This window comes from Chrysochloris asiatica, unplaced genomic scaffold (assembly GCF_000296735.1).
Source record: "Chrysochloris asiatica unplaced genomic scaffold, ChrAsi1.0 scaffold00054, whole genome shotgun sequence".
Taxonomy (NCBI): Eukaryota; Metazoa; Chordata; class Mammalia; order Afrosoricida; family Chrysochloridae; genus Chrysochloris; species Chrysochloris asiatica.
This window is the reverse complement of record NW_006408572.1, coordinates 2,897,601-2,920,100: the sequence shown is the minus strand read 5'-3', so window position 1 is coordinate 2,920,100 and position 22,500 is coordinate 2,897,601. Positions and strand designations below refer to the sequence as shown.

Here is a 22,500-nt window from a genome sequence, read left to right as displayed (position 1 = left end):
CCCCCCCCCCCGGTCGTCAGCACACAGCCCCTCTCCCTCTCTGTGTCTAAAGTCCCCAGCTGCTCCATCTCTCCACGTCATTGTCGGCTGAGCCCTGTTTGTGCTTCATAGTGCATCTTTTGCACCTACAATATGGCAAGCCAGAAATTATAAAACTATAGGTATTACAGTCTCTGGAGTCAACTCTCGCATTCATCCACCTTTTCCATCCAGCTGACCATCACTGATAACCACTTCGTCCTGGGATATCAAAACAAATCTTTTCACTAAAGAAGATTACAGTCTTTGCTGACCAGTGTGGTAGCCACTAGCTATATGTGAGTACTTAAATTAATTAAAATGAAATAAAATTAACAATATAGCTCCTCAGTCACACTAACCTCCTTTCATGTCATGTACTTAGTAACCACATGTGGCTAGTGGCTGCTGTATTGAGCATTACAGATAAGGAACATTCCCATCATTGTGGAAAGCTCTGTTTGCAGAGCTGGTCTAAAGACAGACATCTATGTATATAATTAAGATGCATGGTGATACCCAATATATGAAATAGTCTCTGAGACTGGAGGCTAAGGCATCAGGTTTTGACCAGAGATAGGGAGCTGGGGAAGGTTCAGGCAAGGGAACAGGGCTTTGTTAGATAAAGAAGAGTGCATGAGAAGGCATTCTTCGTAGAGGTCACAGCAATGTAAAGAACACAATGAATTTAGGGCTCCACTAGTAATTCTCGATTATTGGAAGGATAGGCTGTGTCAGCCAGGGTGGAAGCAGGAGGAGCCAAAGACTACACTGTTAAGGCTACTTGTCACCAAGTATTTATTGGCTTACTTATTGTGAACCCACTGTGGGGATTATGTGCTGACCAAAATGCACAATCCTTGCTCTCATGGAATATATATATTAACACAAGGGAGCTTCAAAAAGTTCTGGAAAAATGAAAATAAAACAACGGAATTTTTCTGTGAATTCTTTAAAGCCCCCTCATATACACAAAAAACTCACAGGAAAAACAGCACAGTACTATTACTGTTATAAGGAAATAACACACTCATCACTACAACCTGTGAGAATTTACGTCTTAACACTTTTTGGAGGGCAATTTTGCAAAACCTAGACACAGGTCTTAGAGTTTTGTTGTGGCACTGTAGGGTAAGCACTGAACTCCTAACTGCAGTGTTGATGGTTCAAATCTACTACTAGCTGCTCCTCGGAAACTCTATACAGGGTTGTTAAGAGTAGCAACCAACTCAACTATGAAATCTATATGTTTAATAAGTTCTTCAGTAGTCACTTTTTATATATGTATTGGTAAGTGCCAAACATCATCCGAGGCTATTTAAGAATATTATTCAAAGAAAATAAAATATGAATATTGGTTTTGGACCACATCTCTTCTCTGTAAATTGAGATACTTGGCACTAGAACCAGTGGGACTTAGGGTCAGGGATCATGATTTGAGTGTGCAATGATTATTTTCTTCAACAGTCTTTCTTTGTCTCTATTGCCATTGAATAATTGCAAAAACCTCTTCACTGGTATCCTGGCTTTCACTTAATTACCCACACCTCCTAGATAGATAGATAGATAATCAAAACTATAACCAGAAGATCTTTTTTAAAAGGCAAGTTTTCTTATGTGTCTTCCCTGCTTATAACCTCAGTGGCTTTAAAGTCAAACTCTTAATACAGGGACTTCTGTAACTTGGTCTTGCCCATATTGCCAGCCTCCCTCCTGTAGAATCAGTCATCTAGCTAGGCCATCATTCATGCTGTTCCCTCTGCTTATGACTCCCTACCCCCTCCAAAACTATTCTGATCAATTTATTCAACATTTATGTTTCAACTCAAGCATCTCTTCCTCTGAGAATTTCTGTGATGCTCCTGCTGTGTTTTTCCACAACATCCTATACTTCCTCACTTGTGGCATTTTATAATTGCTTTTGTTACCCAGAGAATAGTGATTATTTCTACCTTGTATATGGTTCCAATAGTGAAGGTGCCCAGGAAGTTTTTGTTGAATGAGTAAATGGATGGTTGACACATTCATTTATAAGATGTACTTGAGTTTGTGTATGTGTCTTTGTTGTTGTTTGGTGCCATTGAGTCAGTACCAACTCAGCAACCTTGTGTACAACAGAACGAAACACTGTACGATCCTGGGCTAACCTCATAATTGATGCCACACTGGAGCCTATTAATGTTGCCACTTCGCCAGTCCGTCTCGCTGGGGGTCTTCCTCTTTTTCTCTGACCTTCCACCTTACCAAACATGGTATGTCTTTGGAGAACTATTTTTGGTTGCCCACCTGATCACAGAGTGGGAGTTTTAGCCATTTCCTCTTTTCTCTCATTTTTGTGCAGCACAGACACAGGGTGTCCCAGCTACCCACTACTGTTTAGGTAGCTGGGCATGAGAGTTCCCAGGCACTGAGAGAGATGAATCAGAAAGGAGAGTCATTCAGAAAGTAACCCAGTCAGAGCAACAGTATTGCCCTTTGGCTGAACTTTCCCTTTGTATACCTTGAGATGGTGAACTAGTGGTTCTTTGGAACTAGTTGCTCAGATTAACAGAGCTCAGCACAGGGGCACCTAAATCTTAATCTGGCACTTTCCCTTGAATATTTTGGGAAATATCCAGGAGCCTTCTGCCTATGTGAAGTCTTTATTGGGCTTTGGGATGTTTTATTTTCACCCTGTGACTGAACCCCATAATGGCTTCTGAGATGGAAATCTATGGAGCCCCCATTTGTATTTCTCTGTAGCCTTTGTTGTTGTTGAGTACCATGGAGTTGGTTCCGACTCATAGTGACCCTGCACAGGGTTTCCGAGGCTGTAAATCTTTATGGGAGCAGAATGTGTCATCTTTCTCCTGCGCAACTGCTGGTAGTTTCGAACTGCTGACCTTGAGGTTGGCAGCCCAACTCATAACCACTATGCTATCAGAGCTCCTGTAGCCTTTGGGACTTTCGAATTCAATAGTTTGGCTGCAGTGTTGGCATTTGGCATCATGTGGTTTTTTGTGTGTGTGCTTTCATAGAATAGGATGGTGTTGCTTAGATACTGACCAGAAAAGTTAGATTTCATTAGAATCATACATGTGATAGGCTTTTAATATTGAAGTGAACATTACAGGTTAGAGATTCTCCTGGGTATCAATATATCCTGGGGGAGTTCTTTTAAGCCACATTCCTCTTCAGTACTCCTCTTCTCTTTAACCTGTGAGAATTGTTGCTGTGTCCAGTATTTGTATGTAGTAGCCCTTATAAGTATTTTGAAGGGAGAAAAAATTTTGAGACCCTAGTACAAGAGAAGATCTAGCCCAGAGATTGGGCGAACTTTTTCTGGAAAGGGCTAGATAGTAATTGTTTTAGGTCTTTGGAACATCCATCCATCTTTGCTGCAGCTATTCAACTGTGTCACTGTAGTGGGAAAACAGCCAGAGGCAAGATATAAACAAATGAGTGTGTCAGTGTTTAAATAAAACTTTATAGATACTGGAATTAGAATTTCAATAATTTTATATTATGAACTATATATACTTCTTTTGATTTTATATTTTAACCATTGTTGTTGTTAGGTGCCATTAAGTTGGTTCCAACCCATAGTAACCTGGTGTAGGGTTTCTGAAACTGTAAGTCTTTGTGGGAACAGGAAGCATCATCTGTCACCCATGGAGTGGCTGGTGGGCTCAAACCACTGACTTTGTGATTTACAGTTAGTGTTTATCCTACAGAGCCACTGCACATTAAGAGATATAAAAACCATTTTTAGCTCATGGGCTTACATATGAGTGACAGGTTTTTCAAAAGTATGGATTTGCTTATCCCTGATCTAGCCAAATGGTTCCCAAATCTGGCTTAATTCAAAATTACATGGTCCTTCTTTTTCACTCATAATTATGGTGTTTATTAGGAAAGTGAACAGGGTAGAATTTAGGATCATAAATAACTTCGGATACAGTAGTTCTCAGGCCAGGAGTGCCCCATCTCATTTCTCCTGCAGGCATGCCTTACTCTTGTCCTTGGTCTCTCAGTCAAACAGTCCCTTGGCCTCTTGTCTGCTTAGGCAAGTTTTACAAAGTTCCGTAAGTGCTGCAGATAAATGCACAAAGGGTCTACTCTGCAAGTCAGTCTCTCTTAGAGGCACTGGGATTTAATCTTTCTGTGGACTGGAAAGCTCACTGTTCTGTCTCTCCTTACACTGTTTCTGCTGTTGCTTTTGTTGCTGTGGCTTTTCCATACAGGGATTTTTTTTTTTTTTTTTAAGTTTTTATTGTGAATTATGTCATAGTTTACATGGGAGAACATTAGCTTTACATTCATTCTATCTTATTTCATTTCATTGCAATGATTACAATTCCCTGCATGCATTATCAAGCAACCAAAGGGTATACCCCACAAGCCTGCCCCCTGGCTGTCAACACATAGACCGTCTCCCTCCCGGAGTCCAGAGTCCCCAGCCACTTTGTCTGCCCATGTCCTTGTCTCTGCCTCCATCTCTGGCATTGCTGCTTCTCTGGATAGGGTCCCGCACTCTGCTCTTCTCCTTTGATGGTCCCGGGGCCTTCTTTTTTTAGAATGCTGGTTCATATCCTTTGCTTGCTCCCAAAGTTCTGTTTCTGCAGGACTAGGAAAAAAATTTTTTTGTTTAAAGCTCTTAAGGTGATGTACACACTCAGGGTTATAGAGTCACTGATACTGATTTCACTCAACCTTGTTTAACAACTAAAGAAACAGCATTAGAAAGTTGATTTGAGTGCCTGCAGGTACATAGCAAGTAAATGTGATGATCAGAGTTTGAACCCAGACCTTTAAGATCAGTGGTTGTTTTCATATCATTCTGTCCTACTTCTCCCCCAATAAAACAAAGAAATAATAAACACAAAATACTCACACATTTATGATTTTTTTTTTCTTTACACGAGGAAGCTTTGGCTTCCCTGGTGCTGATTTTCCTCCTGAGCTACCCTGGCCCAATACTCAACTGTCCTGCTTGCCGTGGATTTTCTGGAGTTGACTGCTTATTTGACATTTAGCCCATTTCCCTCTGATCTGCTGACTTAAGTAGGAGAGATAATGAAGTACAAGCAAGTGAGTTGTTTTAATGTAAGACTTCCTTGAGGCAGCACTAAACTACAGTGTGAGGGTAAAAACCATTGTTGTCTTAGTTGGAAGAGGTGGTTTTAAAGGCATTTTATACCTAAATTAACATCTCAGATTCAGCCCTCTAAGTGGGACACCTCTGCATGGAACTTGTGCTTTATTTAGTTGTCATTCTGCTCAGAACGGTTCAGGAGTGAAACTAAAGGCTACAAGTAATCATTGTTTCTGTTCCACCTTAGTCTTGGTGTGACTCTTTGGTCCAAGTAAGAGGAGTAATTTTTATTTACTCTGTCTTCCTCCAGGGCACTTGAGTCATGCCATATGATTTTCCTGTGTGTCTGTCTATATGCTGGAAAGAGGAATGCTGAATGTACTAATTAATAACTTTTACCTCTACTAAATGATTATTGGAGTCCTGGTGTGGCGCTGTGGAATAAAGCACTGGACCACAAGGTCGGTATGAACCACAAGGTCAGTGGTTCAAACTTACCAGCTGCTCTTTGAAAACCCTATGCAGGGTCGCAATGAGTCAGAACTGATTCAGTGTAAATTTAACAACAACAATAAATGATTATTACTGATGCATATCTCCATTTTGTGTGTCAGACTCCCTTTCCTCAGTTTTTATCATCTCCTTGGATAACACCTATTCAGAGATGTTTCCTGGCCAAAGGATAGTCATAGTGAGGAAAACCCAGTGCCTCCTTGCATCTTCAGAGCCCTTAAGCCTTGGCGTAGGTATGGAAGCACAAATTGTGTTTGGCAGGTTGATACATTGTCTTTTGTTTTTGCTCTGCAACTCATTGAGATTAGGGTCCCTATCTTTCTCGTTTGCTGTTTATTGTGTCTAGCATAGGAGCACAGAGGTGAAAGCCTTCATTATTCTTTTTCGGACAGAGAGATAACCTTACCACTGTAATCACAGCATCTTTACCTTGGGGTGTCAATGTTTTAGGGATACTGATTAATTTGGCTTTGATTGAATGTTCTGAAAATTCTGAAATTTTACTAGACAGTAGATATGGCGTTAAAGGATAAGCACTGTGGACTGCTAACACAGAGTTGGTAGTTCAAACCTACAACCACTCCTCAGAAACCCTAGATATGGTCACTATGAGTCAGAACCAACACAACATCACTTAAAAACAAGAACCCTTGAAATTTTGTCTCCACTTATACCATCTCATATCTAGGAGGTTAGAGACACCCCTATTTCAGACACAATGAAGTTTGTTTTATTACTAATATTTTTTATATAAACTAGATTCTAGACAGGTAAAAGAGCAAATTATAGTTTCTGCTACCCAAATACTTTTAAAATGCATCTTGGAATTTTAAAAAACCCTAAATACCCTTAGTATACTTAAATGATTCACTTTGTAGAAATTCAGCTTTCCACACAACTATTTAGAAGACCTGAGGCAGAAACAACTATTTAGGAGTTGGAAATTGGTCATTCATTATTTCAGAATTCCCTCCTGTTGTGTTGTATTGTTGCCTCTGAGCAGCAGCTGTCTCCTTCCCTGTTCTCCAGTTCACAAAGCACATAGATATAATTTTGAATGATATTTTTCAGGGCTTGCATAAAACATCTGTTTCTCTAAATGCTTTGATTTTTATTACTTTCATTTTATCATTTCAGCTCTGAGTTAGGTAATGTCGTTGGTGGAAATTCCATTTTAGTAACTTCTCAAAACATTTTAGTGATGTAACTCATACGAACTATTACAGTTAATGGCAGGACAGACTGGGTAAGTGTGTCCAGAGACCTACCCATCCAACAACTGCCATTAATGTTTTTCTGGGTAATTGGTTTTGGATGGTACAAAAGACTCAGGAATTCCTTGTAAATTGGTTTTGGACTTGAACTCAGGAGCTAGGAGTCCTTTCGTGATTCCATCACTGTCTCTCAGGGTGTTCTATATAAGAAGCAATTTTAATGTCTGGTGACACCGTACGTAAATATAAGGAACCTTTGGAGTCAGATAGTCTCACATTGTGAGTAGTAACATTTTTCCACTTGCGCAAGACTACCTGGATGTATTGCTAATAATCAAGAAGTTGCAGAAATAGAGACCGATGATGTGTTGAAGAAGGGGAAAGCTCAGACTGCAGCTTTCCTGACAGTGGGTTTGGCATCTGTTAAGACCTCTTGAAAGGTTCTGTCTCAGTGCCAGCTGGCTTCATATTGTCATGGCTGAATGTTTCTTAGCCTTTTTGATCATCAACATGTAACAAATCTCTCTCCATATAATATATCTGACCTCTAGGTTGTATGTGCAGTTTTAGTTCCTTTCATAGTTGAAACGTTGGTAACAAAGGAAGCTATAGTGATAGATGTTATTGTTGTTAACTGCCGTTGAGTTGATTCTGACCCATAGCAACCCTGTATAGGGTTTTCAAGGAGCAGCTGGTGAGCTTGAACCACTGACTTGGCAGTTCAAACGACTTTGCAGTCTGACATATTAGCCTACAGCACCATACCGGGACTCCATGGTGACAGATATAGTCAGACTGAAAACAAGGCAATGGTGCTTATTAATCAAGGTTGGGAAGAATGTGTATAAAGTGTGTATATAGTCATAAGGACCCTTTTTGTTGTTATTAAGTGCTGTTGAGTCGGTTTCAACTCAACGACCCTGTATAGGGTTTCTGAAGAGTGACTGGTGAGTTTGAACTGCCAGCCTTGCGATTCAAACCAACTTTGAGGTCTAGTACTTACCCTACAGCACCACACCAGGACTCCAGGGACCCTATTGTTGTTGTTAAGTTCCGTCGAGTTGGTTCCGACCCATAGTGACCCTGTATCGGGTTTCCGAGGAGCAGCTGGTGAGCTTGAACTGCCGACCTTTCAGTTCAGATGGCTTTGCAGTCTGGTGCATTAACTTACAGCGCCACACCAGGACTCCCCAGGGACCTTATAGGACAGTAAAATTCCATAGGTTTCCTGAGGCTGTAAATCTTTTATGTTGTTGTTGTTAAGTGCTGTTGAGTCGGTTTTGACCCATAGTGACCTTGTATAGGGTTTCCCAGGAGCAGCTGGTAAGCTTGAACTGCCGACCTTGCAGTTCAAACAGCTTTGCATTCTGGCTCATTAACCCACAGCTCCACACCAGAAGTCCCGTAAATTTTTATAGAAGAAAATTATTTAATCTTTTTCTTATGGAGTGGCTGGTAGGTTTGAACTTCCAACTTTTCAGTTAGTTATCCAATCCTTAACCCATAGTGCCACGAGGAAACTTCACTTTCTACTATATAAGGTTTCCAAAAGCCGCCGGTGGATTTGAGCTGCAGACCTTGCTGTTAGCAGTCAGGTACTTACCCTACAGTGCCACACCAGGGCCCTTTTGACTAGATACAGGTAAATATAATAGTGTCAAGGGTGAATTCAGATAATCAAGTGCAATTACCTAATGCAAGGATATGTAGGTAGTAGATGTAACCACAATATTAAAAAAAACTTCTTGAAACTTAGGTTTTTTTCTCCTAAGATGCATTATGGATCAAACAGTATGAATTTTCTACCCAGTAAATAGTTGTTGTTAAATGCTGTCGAGTCGGTTCCTACCCATAGTGACCCTATCTAGGATGGTGAGTTTGAACCACTGACCTTGCAGTCCAGTGCATTACCCTAACAGTAAAACTGAACTTGTTTTTAGTTGGTCTTATTCCCTCATCAGCCCTTCATTGCGTATGCTCACCAGTCCACTTCCTAGGACAGATGCTATATAGTGAAAGAACTGTATTTGGAACCATAAGACCTGGATATTAACTACCATTTATTGGTTTAAGTTGCTTAAATTTCTCAGCTATGTGAGGCTTATGGAATGGTACCAGGCTTCAGTGAGATGGGTTAGTATCATTTTATTCTTACCAAAGTACCCTTTATGTATAAATATAATTAGCTTTAAAGAATTCCTCCTCGATATGAGTGCGTTAACCATTTTATGACTGGCAGCTGTGAGGAGCACTGAGTTAAAATTGGAATAGAGAGTTTTTTTAACTTTTTATTTTGAAATAATTTCTTACTTTGAGAAGAGCTGTAAGTATAATACTTATAACCACATGTGTAGCTGTCACACAGATTCCCTAGGTGTTAGCATTTTGCTATTTGCTTTGTCACTCAGAGAAACTGGTAAGCTAGCAGTTGAGTTTTGCAACATGTCTGGCATGCTTTATACGAGTTACCACATTTAATCGATACAACGTATTAACATGTGGTGGTGGTTATGTGCCATGGAGTCAGTTGCTGCTCATAGTGACTCTGTACAGGGTCTCCAAGGCTGTAAATCTTTACAGGAGCAGAAAGCCTCATATTTCTCCTGCAGAACAGCTGGTAGTTTCAAACTGCTGACCTTCAAGCTTCCAGCCTGATTCTTAACCACTACGCTACCAGAGCACCTTAACCTATTAACATACAGGTACATAAATGTATAGAAAGAAAAGGTAGGACTTAGGGAGGTTAGATCCGTTGCCTAAGATCCTACAATAGGCAGAGGTAGAACTTAAACACTGATCTGTTTTTGGTTTGTTTTTTTTACGTTTTTATTGTGAATTAAGTGATAGTTTACATGGGAGAACATGGATTTTACACTCATTGCAATGATTACAATCCCCTGCATGCATCATTATTTAACAATATTTGCTTCTATTCCCTCTGTTGGTTTTTTTGTGTGTTTTTTTTTGAGGTACACAAAAACACTCAAGAATATATAATCATTTAAACACTGATCTGTTTTTTGCCAACCTCCTCTACTAGAAGATCTGGAAACCTGCTTTCTAACTGGATTTTTCTGCTCACAGCAGTTTGTTGTTAGTGCTGTCGAGTCAGTTCCAACTCAGAGCAATCCTATATAGGGTTTCCAAAGCTTTAAATCGTCGAGGGAACAGGAAGCCTTATCTTTCTCCTATGGAGTGGCTGGTGGGCTCCAACTATGGACCTTGTGGTACACAGTCCAGTGTTTATCTTCTGGAGTCACTATGCTCCTCACAGCAGTATGTTGTTAAGTGCTGTGGAGTTGGTTATGACTCATAGTGATTCTGTATAGGGTTTCATAGGAGCAGCTTGTGGGTTTGAACTGCATACCTTGCGGTTCACAATCCAATGCTGATCCTGCAGTTTATCTCATCTGTTCAAGGAGTTCAGTGTCACCTCATTGTAGATACAGGTTATTGTCAATAAAGTGTCCTGAGAATTTTAACTACATAAATCAGTGTCTAATCTAGCATTGCTGAATAAATGAAATTTGCTTATGACAGAATTAAAGGCTGAAGCATGTATGCAGATTTTGTTGTTGGAAATTATTGATGAGCTTTTGTGTAAAATAGATGGGCTGTTACTGTGATTGGTGTTGTTTTGCAAGGGGCTAGACCAGGTGTGTTTTTCCTCTTGGGGAAAGCATCCATCGGTACTGGACTGTTTGCTTGTCCTAACCACCTCCTGACATCAAGTTTCTTGATTCGTTCTTCTGACTGACATACAGGGCCCTGAGCACACTGCTTCTAGAAGACTGGGGAAGATGACATTAAGGTTTGGTCTTTAGATTGTCACTTTTTTGGAACTGAATTTTTGTCTTCACTCCCTTGTTTTTCCAGAGAAATCTTGCCCCACTCAGTTTTGATAGGAGTAACTTTTCTAGAACCTTAAATAGAGGTTATACATTGGTAGCTCATGGGCTACATATGACTGGCAAATGTGTGTTTTTGGTTTACTTGATTTTATTTTTCTTTTTTTACATTACTAGTCAGCATTTAAAAGCAAGAAAATTTCACATAAAAACCAATATCCCAGTTTCCAGCTTTTTTTTTTTTTTTTTAAGGAATAAATGTCAATACTGGGCCCCACATAAAGTATGTGGCAGAGGGGTGTAGTAGTCAAGAGTTTGCTGATTGTCTCTATCAGCCTATGGATCTGGTTCCTGGAAGACTTGTAAATACTTAGCGCTAGACTTAGAACGTGAACTTATGTTTTAAAAGCTGCAGAAATACTGTTTGATGAACTTGTTAGTAGTGGGTTTACCTACCCCTGCTTACAAAACAAGAGTCCCGTTTTCCTGCGTAGTTAGAAAAATAGCTCATCAGTAGGATCAGTACTCCAAAATCGATACTATTCATCATCCTGTCAGCATTTCATTTCCATCCTTACGAGGCCAGATTGACCTCAGAGAGTTGTAGGCATCTTCTTGCAGTCGTCATTCCTGTCTTAGTTCAGATTCTCAACTTCATTCTCTGCACAGAGGTGACACTGTCAGCAGAGGGTGCTGTCTGCTCACTGAGCCAGCTGTCATCTTGGCTCAACTGAGCAGCAGCTGTTGGGCATGTGCCCTGGGTCTGTGTGAGAGTTTGGGCATGTCCATTTGGTTCCTATCCCTAGTGCCCACCCCTTAGACCCTGGCCAGGTTATTGTGTCACTAGGGACTCTGTTCAGTAACAGGAAACTGGGGAAAGTTTAATTGTTTTCTCCTCTCTCTTTTTCCCATGCAGCTGAACAAAAGGTTCATCCTCAGTTTTCTCCATGCCCATGGGAAGCTGTTTACCCGGATTGGGTAAGTGTGCAGGATGTTTATTTTATTTTCCTACATTACAAGTCATTTTGGAATTTAATATTGTTAGCAACTAGACTATGTTTGTAACTGAGGGCACAGGGTGTGAATTCTTAAAGGCCTCCACCTTCTCTTCCCTTCACTCTCTCCTACTGAGCTCATGAAATTTGGGAAATATTACTCTTTGTCTTTCTGTCTCTTCTGTCCCTGCTCTTATTAAACCCCCTTTTAAATACAGCCCCAGCCCCTATTCCCTTTGGGTTTCTCTTCCATCTTCCTGTTCCAGCCCTACTGTGCTCCTCAAGGCAGCCATGCTAAATCCCTGGGTGTAGCTGTCATGGGTTCACTTTGGGGAAAATACTGTTAACTGATTTTCTCTCAAAGAAAAGACTGCCATTTTCTTTCATCCATGCCCTTCTGACCCATACCTCTTCTTTCTGTGCTTGGTTTCTGGCATCATTATCACGTTTCTCAATAAATGTTATGATTATTTAATGGGCTCACCATCCATCATGAATTTACATACATGTAAGTCCCAGGGATGGCTATCTAGGCAAGACTCTTATCACTTCATCCCTTAAATTCTTGGTGAGAGGTTGAGTTTTGAGTATTCATTTTGTGAATCAGTGTTTCTCACTATTTAAAACTAGTGTTGTTAAAACTTGACTTAATATCTGCAAACCATAGCAAGTATGTGCTGAGCTCTTCCTTAGAATGGGATTCATCCTACATGCAGAATGGAGACAGAACGAGGATGAAGAGAGAGGAATAGTGTCAGTGTTTTCTGACAGGTCTTCTAAATTTAAATCTTTTCTTGGGTTGAAAGTTTTATTGTGAGCTCCCCTTTGAGGTAACTAGTTTTGGATTATAAGCCCTCCAGTAATCTTTAGTTTCCCTTTCACTTGTTGTCATAACTTTGTAAGTTTATCTGTAATGCTCTCTAGGTTTCCTTAGTGGTAATAAGAGCTATGTCAATTTCCTCATACTTTTGTACTTTTTTGAGATGTTGAAAGACTTTGCCCTGCCTGAAGAAACATTGTTTCATGTGACTAGAAAGTGTGCTTATTACACATTCATTTGACAACAGCCTGGACATGGGTGATAGTGATGGTAGTTTTGATTTTTTAAAAAATGTTTTATTGTGAATTAATGTGATTGTTTACATGGGCGAACATTGGCTTTACATTCATCCTATATCGTTTCATTGCCATGGTTACAATCCCCTCCATGCATCATCAACCAGCCAAAGGGTATAACCTACAAGCCTGCCCCCCTGTCGTCAGCACACAGTAGTTTTGATTTTGAAAGGTAGTTTTAATTTTGAAATGACTTGGGAAAATTGGAGTTGTGCCAATACAGTAGAATAATTTCTATCAGTAGAAATCAGGTTAAAGTAATTCACTTTGGAAAAATAGGTGAGATGCATTATTTGCTACCCTCTCACATTTCATAAAGGAGCTCTGGTAGCATAGTGATTACGAGTCGGACTACCCACCTCAAGGTCAGCAGTTCGAAACTATCACTGGTTTTGCGGGAGAAAGATGATGCGTTCTGCGCCCCTAAAGATTTACGGGGAACCCTAGAGTTATTGGAAACCCTATGCAGGGTCACTAAGAGTTGGAACCAACTCCATGGTATTTACCACCTCTCATATAATCTCCACTCTGAAGGGTTTTTGTCTGTCACTATTGTATCCTTAGTGCCTAGCACAGTAGTACAAGGGGGCTCAGTAATACAAGGGGGTTTCAGAAAATTCATGGGAAATTTTCATTGTCTTTCTGTTCCATTTTCCCATGAACTTTTTGAAGCCCCCTCCTATTTGTTATATGAATGAGTGAATCATTGTAATAAGTGGATGAGTTGTGTAAGATTGGAGAGAAGAATCTAGTATTCTGCTAAGTTATTATAGACCCCAAGTCAATCATTTACTATTTTACCTTAGAAAATAACATCACAACAGAAAATAGATACTGTGTGACACTTAAAATAGTAGGTGATAGTACCATTGCTTATCTCTTTTATTACTTTTTTTTTTTTTTTTAATATTTTTCTCTTACTATCCTTTTCACTAGATATTTCCTCTATTTTTCTCTTTTTTTTATTTTGGTTCTTTAAATTTTTCTGTAACACATTGCTTTAAATTAAGATTTTTTTAAAGTGTTTTATTGTGAATTATATGATAGTTTACATGGGAGAATATTAGTTTTACATTTATTCTATCGTACATCGTATCATTGCTGTGGTTACAGTCCCCTCCATGCATCATCAACCAGTCAAAGGGTATACCCTGCAAGCCTGCCCCCCTACACTATCCCCGCCCAGTCTTCAGCACACAGTCGCTCTTCCTCTCTGTATCTAAGGTCTCCAGGTGCTCCATCGCTCCACGTCATTATCTCTGCCTACATCTCGGGCATCACTGCTTCTCTGGGTAGGTTCCCGCTCTCGGCTCTTCTCCGTTGATGGTCCCAGGGACCTCCGCTCCTAGACTGAAAAGTTATTCCCTCCCTTCCTTGCTATAAAATGTCTACCTTTACTTTTCCAACCTTCACAATCAGTCCTAATAACAATTATTCACTATTGTATCACAAGAGACCCATCTGCATTTCATTTCATCAGCTCTGCCTAGACAGATTGGATACTACTCACTGGAGATTCTGCCTTCCTCGAGGCCTCCTGGCTCTAGGTTCCCTCTTGAAAGCTTGTAAGATAGTCACTTCTTGCCTTTGTAGCCCCCCTCCCTCCCCATTTTGGGTAGCCAATGTCCTAGTTGCCCATCCTTGTCTACTCTGTGTGTGGAGGGGGTAGGAATGATTCTTCTTGTAAGAATTTGTTCCCTCTTTTGAGCTACTGCTTCCATAGGTGTAGGTCAGGTTCATCAGATTGCATCAGATTACTCTTTTTTTCCTCTTCTTTCTTCTTCTGGTTGAGCTCTGATCATCCAGTCATTGAAGCCAGGTCAAGTGGGTATTATCTGCAAGTGTGGGTGTTCTTGTGCATATGCCCTCTCTTTTTATCAGCTGAACGCTGCACTCTCCATATTGTAGGGCTTAGCTCGTCACTTCATTGTTGTTTTTCCCTCATTTCTCCTTATCGGTGACGAGCGTGGTCACCAATCAGAGCATGTATTCCCATTGAGTCTTAGTCTTGGAAGGGGGTTTAAATTAAGATTTTTAACCTCAGTACTAGTGACATTTTGAGTTGAATAATTTTTGTTGTGTGGTTGGGGCGAATTTTCCTTTACATTGTAAGATATTTAGCAGTGTCTCTGGCCTCTGCTCCTAGATGCCAGTGGGGAATAATTCCATCATTCCAACATCACCAAATCATGACAATTAAAACTGCCTCCAAGCATTGCCAAGGTTCCCTGGGAGACCAAATTGCCCCTGATGAAGAACCACTGCTCTAGGTATTTCTTAGCTCCATTAGAACTTTTGGGACTAAAGAAGTTGTAAATTTTGACCTAGTTGTTGCTAAGTGCCATCAAGTTGGTTTCAACTCATAGCAACCCTGCATAGGATTTCTGAGGAGCATCTGGTGAGTTTGAACTGCTGTCCTTGTGTTTCAAACCAGCCTTGTGGTCAGGTGCTTATCCTGCAGCGCCACACCAGGACTCTTGGCCTAGAGTGAAGCACTATTAATGAATATTTTATTATATTAAGCATTAGTTCGAGCTTGATTTCTTCCCTCCTCTTCCCCTTTAAAATACTCATTAGACAAACATGATTTTGGAGAAAGTTTGGGAAAGAACCACAATAGCATGTTGGATAATGAGATCTGAGAGGATGAATTAATCTGTAAAAATGCTTAAGGTTAAAATAAAGGTTTATTTATTTAGAGATGGCCATAATGCCCTGTGTTTAAATATAGAAAAAGTCATAAGCAGATAGTCTTGATTTTTATGAGAAGACAGGAAGAGAAAACAGGCTTATGTTGCAGCTGGAGAGATTTGGGTTAGGTGTAAGAAAATTTCATACAGGGAAGATGTTCTGGAATTTTCTTCTCTGGCGACTGCTAAAAAGACATAGATGATCTCATTTGTCTGAGATAGTTTACTGTGGTCCAGATTACTTTGCAGAATCTCTTCCATTCCTGCACAGAACATACTCTGTTGGAAAAAGCACAAGCCCAGTCCAATTTCACCTTCATAAAAATGAGTTACATTAGTTTCCACATGAGAAAACATGGAAGTTCTAGGTATTCTAGCCCTTTCTCTTATGCAGTCCTGGAGGTAAAAGCATTGAGTCCCATGTTTATTCTAGAAGGAAGAAACAGCCATAGTGTTTCTACTGAGGGGAAAAAGTGTTTGTCTTGAAGTAGACTGGAAAAGCAATGAGCCTTAGCCACACACAACATCATGGACTGTTGCTTAATTACAAAGAAGATGTGAAATGTGGGAGGCGTTGAAAACGAATTAAGAGAGAAAAGATTGTAATGGGGAGCAGCTGGAGTCCCATCACTGTCCCGCCTGCCTAGTAAGAAAAGCCCTGCCACTTCTCCATCTTCTCATGCCTCATGTTCCAATGTTTCACATTGCATCAGTATATGCTTGAGTACCTACTGTGTACAAGACAAATCTGTTTACTCTTTAGGATCAGTTGAAAGAGGTTCAGCTCACTAGATGGGATCAAGTGCTGTAAAGATTTTATTTTTCACTGCGTTAACTAGTTACAAGATGTTGAAAGTGAATATGTTAGAGTCTCTGTGGGCTTCAGTTTCCTTATCAGTAGTTTAAATGAATGCTCTCTGAGGTCCATTCTGTCCTTACATGCCACAGCACTGTGGTTTGTTCTCTCTCTGATTTCTACTGTCACATGGCTTCTTCTTTTTTATTTCCTATTTATTTATTTCTCCTGTCTTACTCTTTTGTTTGTTTAATTAAGAAATTGAAGAAAGTTAGGATGTGTGACTCTTTTCTAGCCAAGCTGTAGTCCTCAGCATCTGAGGGGTTGGATCCTTCCTTGTTAGTCAGTGTCTGAGCCACTCTTGGCTTTAGTTCCCAGTGTTGTGTAAAAGATTGAACTCCTGAAACTGCCTTTCAAATCAAAGTGTCTCTAAGAGATCACTTTGTAGTCATGTAAGTCAGTGAAACAATTATCTTGAACGTAATTGTATCTTCTGCACTTTTAAAGGATAAGGACACAGTCCCTGTGGACCCAGGCAGTGGTATTCGGCAGGGATGCCACAAAGCTCCTGACATCCCTCCTAGAGGGAGAGCCATCACGCTTACCACACTGCCCTTACACTCAGTTGAGAGAAGTCAGGAAACCCACAGTTGTGACAAATAGAATAATTTTGCTTCCAGTTGTTGCACTGGTGAACGTTAAACCACCTTACTTTTCACTTACTTGCCTAGTCATGACATTTACACAGTTTCAAACTCTTGGAATTCAGAGACTGATATATTTGTTTTGGACTTAGAAATTTTTGAAAATGTTTGCATCTTGATTTAAATTAGCAAGTGTTTTTAAATATAAAAGTAATAGGTGTTTGCAGCAGTGAAGAAATGGGCTGAGTTCAACCATGTTCCATAGACTCCTGTTGACCTGGAGATGAGAGAGAGAACAGGAAGGGCTGGTTGGTCCAAAGTGTGGCGAGACCTGGGGACTCTTGAGCCTATGGACAAGGGCATAGCTACCGAGGCCTAGAACTGAGAGTGAAGCATCCAGCTGATATGAAGTGAGGGGAGACACACAAGAACGCCCAAACTTGCAGATAGTACCCATTTAATCTAGCCTCTATGGCTTGATAATCAGAACTTGACTAGAGGAAGATAAAACATTTTTGATGAAGGAAACGAGTGTAAATTGCTACAATTTGATGAACTTGACCTATACTTATGGGCATAGTAGCTCAAGGTACCAACTGAGAGGGAAGGAGTCTTCACATCAAGTATCAATCCTATCCCCTGTGTATACAGGGTAGATAGGGACAGGCAACTTAGACATTGGCTACCTAAAATGAGGGGGCGATAAAGGCACGAAATGATAGACTTACAAGTTTTCAAGAGGGAGTTTAGTTTAAGAGTGTGCAGGGGAAGATAGAGTCCCTACTGAAGAGTTTTCATCTTGTCTAGATGGATTTGATGAAAGGAGATGGGGATAGGATTCTTGTGAGTCAGTAGTAATTGTTATCATGACTAATTGCAGCTGTCACAACTGTAAAGATTGAGGTTTTGTAACAAAAATGGGAGTGTAGTTAATCTTACGTTTCAGAAACAGAGGACCATAGAACCATCAAGGGAGAAGAGCACAGTCGGAATGTGGGACCCCATCTAGAGAAGCAGCGACACCAGAGATGAGAACATGGAGAGAGGGAGCAGTTGAGAACTCTGGATTCATGGAAAGAGAGGGACTGGGTGTTGGCAGCAGGGAGGCATGCTTATAGAACGTGCCCTTTGGTTGTTTAAATTATTATATATTCCTGAGTGTTTTTGTGTATGTCCCCTCCACCCCCCACCACCCAAAAAAAGAAAACAAAACAGAGGGAATGGAAGCAAATATGTTTGCTTCCATTGAATGATGATGCATGGAGGAGATTATAATCATTGCAGTGAAACGGTGATATAAAGCCGATGTTCTCCCATGGTAAAAAAAAAAGTAATAGGTGTTCATTGTGGAGGAAGTTTTTTTTGTTTTATTTTTTTTACTATACAGTATGTATTGTAAAATATTTAGAAAACTCAGTGTAATTAAAATAAGCACATTACCCATATTCTCACTTTCCAGAGATAATTATTATTTGTTAACATTTGTTTTATATATTTTAAATATTTTTTTCTATACACTATATACACTGCACACACACACACACACACACACACTTTTTTACAAATATGTATAAAAAGAGATCATATTAAACTGCTTTAAGACTGTTGTTTTCACTTATTATATCTTGAACTTTTCCCCACATGATTAAAACAATCTAATACAGCTTGAAAAGCAGTATTCAGTTATATGAAAGTGCTATCTTGTTAAGTGCTATCGAGTCAGTTTCAACTCATAGGGACTCTGCACAACAGAACAACACACTGTCCAGTCCTGCCCCATCCTCACAGTTGTTAGGTTTGAGCCCATTTTGCTATCACTCTTTCAGTCCATTTGTTTGGGCGGGGGGGTCTCCTTTTTCTTGCTTACTCTCCACTTTTCCAAGTGTGATATCCTTCTTCAGGGACTGGTCCTTTCTGACAACATGTTCAAAGTACATGAGACTAAGTCTTACCATGCTCTCTTCTAAGGAGCATTCTGACTGTACTTCTTCCAAGAAAGATTTGGTTATTATTTTTGCAGTCCATGGTACTTTCAGTATTCATAATTCAAATGTTTCGATTCTTCTATCTTCATCATCTATTGTTGAGCATTTTAGATTGCCTCTAATTTTTTGCTGTTGTAAATGACCATCTTTTTATGCTTTCTCTCTTCCTCCTCTTCTTGGCAAAACTTAAAATTACTACATAATCAATATATAAAATGATAAAAAATTATAACGCTACAGATAAGACTAAGAATTTTTAGTTCTCCCTTACCCGTTTATCCTCCAAAGAGATAACATTGGACATCTGTTTGTTTTCGTCAAGATCTTTTTACTACATTTTATAAACTTATTTATGTACAAAGGGACTTCAAAAAAATTCCAGGAGAAATTCTGTATCTTTTAATTCCATTCTTCCATAAAGTTTTTGAAGACCCCTTGTATCTATAAAAATATAATTTATTTTGAGGTGTTTTTTTAAAAAATTTTTTTTATAAAAACATAAATTGTATACCATTATTCTATCAGTTTTTGTCTAGTTTTCTTCTCTGTGATATAGGTTAAATGTGCTTCCCTTCCCTTTGTTAGTGACTGACAGCTTATTTCTCTGATTAGACAGACCATCTTCCCTCCTATCTCAGGTTTGAGGTTACCTTATGCATTTGATTTGTTTTGTTTAATCATGTTGATCTGTGTGAAAGGTAAAGAGAAACTTATTTTCAACAAAAGAAAACGTGGACATTTGGCCTGGTGCTTGTTTGTAACTTCAGTCTGACCGAGGGAGTGTTCATGGATCTGTTTCAATTCCCATACCAGAGAAGAGGCTTCCTCAGACACAGCTTCGACTATCCCACGTGACACTTCTGTCATGTCGTTCTGTGCTGGCTCTCTACTGCCTTTCAACACGGAGACACATGGCTCTGAAACTTGCCCAGTGTGGCTGCTTTTCAAGCAGAATGAACTCTGCTAGTCTCATAATGAGAAGTGCTAGTCCCCCTCCCTACCTCCCAGCAGAAAGAGTGCTGTGCAGTGTCAGGATTTAAAATGAAACCTTTGTTATAGCCCATGGGGAAAAATGGATCCAATCCAGCCCCAAACATATTACTCTCTGCCATTCCAAACCTACAAAGAGTTTTAACGGTTCTGAAACTTTTTAGAGGTGGGGAAAAAAGGTGTTTTGTTTTGTTTTCTAAAGGATACTTGAAATGGCATGTGGGGGAAAAAAGCAAAGGCATGGCATGTTTTGTGCCAAGGAAAATGAGGACAACTTAGCCAAGAAGGGAACCGGAATGTAAACTGTAATTGACCCATAGCTGTGGCATGACTTCTGGACACCAGAGGGTCAATAATAGGAGTTGCCAACAAAGGGGCAAGAACGGAAGATTGCCAAGATGCCAGAGAGCTCTGGAGTTTTCTAATCTGAGGAGAGTACTACTCCCCAGGGAAAGGACTAAGGTGCCACTGCAACCAGAAACACCTTTACTAGGATTGGAAATTGTTGTATGTTTTTTGAAAAGGATTCCCTTTCCTATGGCTTTCTAGAAGCTCTTTATTAATCTAGCCAAGAGCTATTTCTCCCCCCACTCCCCAAACAATCTGGTTGTTTGTTTGTGGAAGGGTAGGGTGGATAAAAGATGCTTAGCTGACCACTAATTGTTCAGAATGGCCCAAAGACTCTTGTGCCTGGTTTCTCTTTCTAGCACCAAGTTTGAATTTGCTTTTTATTTCTCAGGGCTTCATCTGTGGTTTGTTCCTCTTGCCAAAGGAGCTCTAAGCATGCACCACTGTTTGAGATCCAGTGGACACACTTGGCAAGCAGTAGTTTGAATGACCTCTCTTTAGGAGCCCTAGGTCACTGGCTAGATTTCTGTCTCTCTGTATTAGAGGCTCTTCCTATACTGGGAGTGGCACTTGGCCCAAGGCATTATATCCACTAGTTTGCAAATGCTTAGACCCTGATGAACAGGCTTGTGTAAGGGGGAGGGCACCAATTCAGGATCCTAAGATTGAAATTGATCATTGGGGGTCCTAGTTTCAGGGGGAAAATATAGGATCCTTTCGGGGAGCAATTAGTGTGATAATACTCTGAAGTCAGCAGCAAAACTGTCAGAAGTATTTCTTAAGCAAAGAGTCTGTAGATCCATGTAACCTCTATAGAAGACAGTTTTCATACCAGAGAATTTAGGGAATATGTAGATCTTAGAGTTTAAAGGAAATTTGTTTTCTATTTAGAAAAACTTTTCAGAGAATGTTGATATCAACTTGAATCCAGTTAATTGCCAGGGGTTAGGAAATAGCGTGCTAAAGAATAATAACTCATGTGTCGTGATTTCTTCAAGAATTGAGTTGTTTTCATCTTCAGGGTTTCAGTAAACCCTGAACACTTGCCTCCTCTCTTTTTAAATTTATTCAAAACTATAAGAAGATTTGTGAAAGTAGCAAAGAAATGTTTTAGGTGTTATGTGTGTACCTTCTGTGTTAGTGCGTGTGTTTGTGAGTACCAAGTGCTCTTGGGGATGTGCCTTACTGATAGCTTTGCTGTGTCTGCAGGATGGAGACCTTCCCGGCAGTGACTGAAAAGGTCCTCAAGGAGTTCCAGGTGTTACTGCAGCATAGTCCCTCTCCCATTGGAAGTACCCGCATGCTGCAGCTGATGACCATCAATGTGTTTGCTGTGCATAACTCCCAGTTGAAAGGTAAGGAGCATCCAGCTTCTTTATCTTGTTGTTGTTGTTGTTAAGTGCCATCGAGTCGGGTCCGACCCATAGCGACCCTGTACAGGGTTTCCGAGGGTGTAAATCTTTACGGGAGTAGAAAGCCTCATCTTTCTCCCGCGGAGCGGCTGGTAGTTTCGAACTGCTGACCTTAAGGTTCGCAGCCCGATTCGTAACCACTACGCTACCAGAGCTCCTTAGCTTCTTTATCTAGACAGAGATTAATCTAGCTTCTTTCCTAGGCTACCACACCCCCATCTCCCCACCTCCCCAAGGCAGACACACTACCTTCCCCACAACTGCGTCTTATATCTTTGAGTTTACTCTGTGCAATCTATGTGACTCTCTAGTTCTTGGGTGGGATGGAAGGAGGGAATCATGGATATAGAGCTTAATTTGCAAACCCAGAGATGCTGTTGCACATCTGGCCATGCTAAAGGCAGCGCAGCAGCAAGGCCTCTTGGAGGCTGCAGACTCAGAGTCTCTCCCAGGGGAGAGGCATTGCTGAAATGTTTCATTGCAGAGACCATACGCTTGGCAGGGGTTGGGAATAGCTGTTTCTGGACTTGTGTACTCTGTTTGTTCAATATGGAAAAGTCTAGTTCCCTATGGGATATCCCTTGTGCCAGGGAGTAAGAACAGAGAATCGATGAGCTTTGGTGACTCAAATCTGGAAGCACAAAAATCACCAGGCCTAGAATTTGACTAATGTACTGGTGTGTAGTCTGAAATGCTTTTTTGAACACTTTATTTTTGGTGTGGTGGGGAGGACAGGGGGGAAAGTAGGCTGATTGACAGAGTTTTTAAATGTTTTGTGAGCAGGTCACAGTGAAAAAAAATGTTACCTTTCCCTCTATTCCATTTAGGTAAGGATGATGTAGTTTGAGCTGCTGAAA

At 40.3% G+C, this 22,500-nt stretch overlaps 1 protein-coding gene across 1 annotated transcript in view; it reads left to right on the top strand.

Moving 5' to 3' along the window:
- Positions 1-22,500, top strand: part of SMG6 (SMG6 nonsense mediated mRNA decay factor) — a 286,565-nt gene that overhangs the window by 63,464 nt on the left and 200,601 nt on the right. Inside the window, exons 9-10 of the mRNA XM_006863239.1 lie at positions 11,584-11,645; positions 21,441-21,586. Of these exons, the coding sequence (XP_006863301.1) occupies positions 11,584-11,645; positions 21,441-21,586 (208 nt within the window). The remainder of the gene's footprint in view (positions 1-11,583; positions 11,646-21,440; positions 21,587-22,500) is intronic.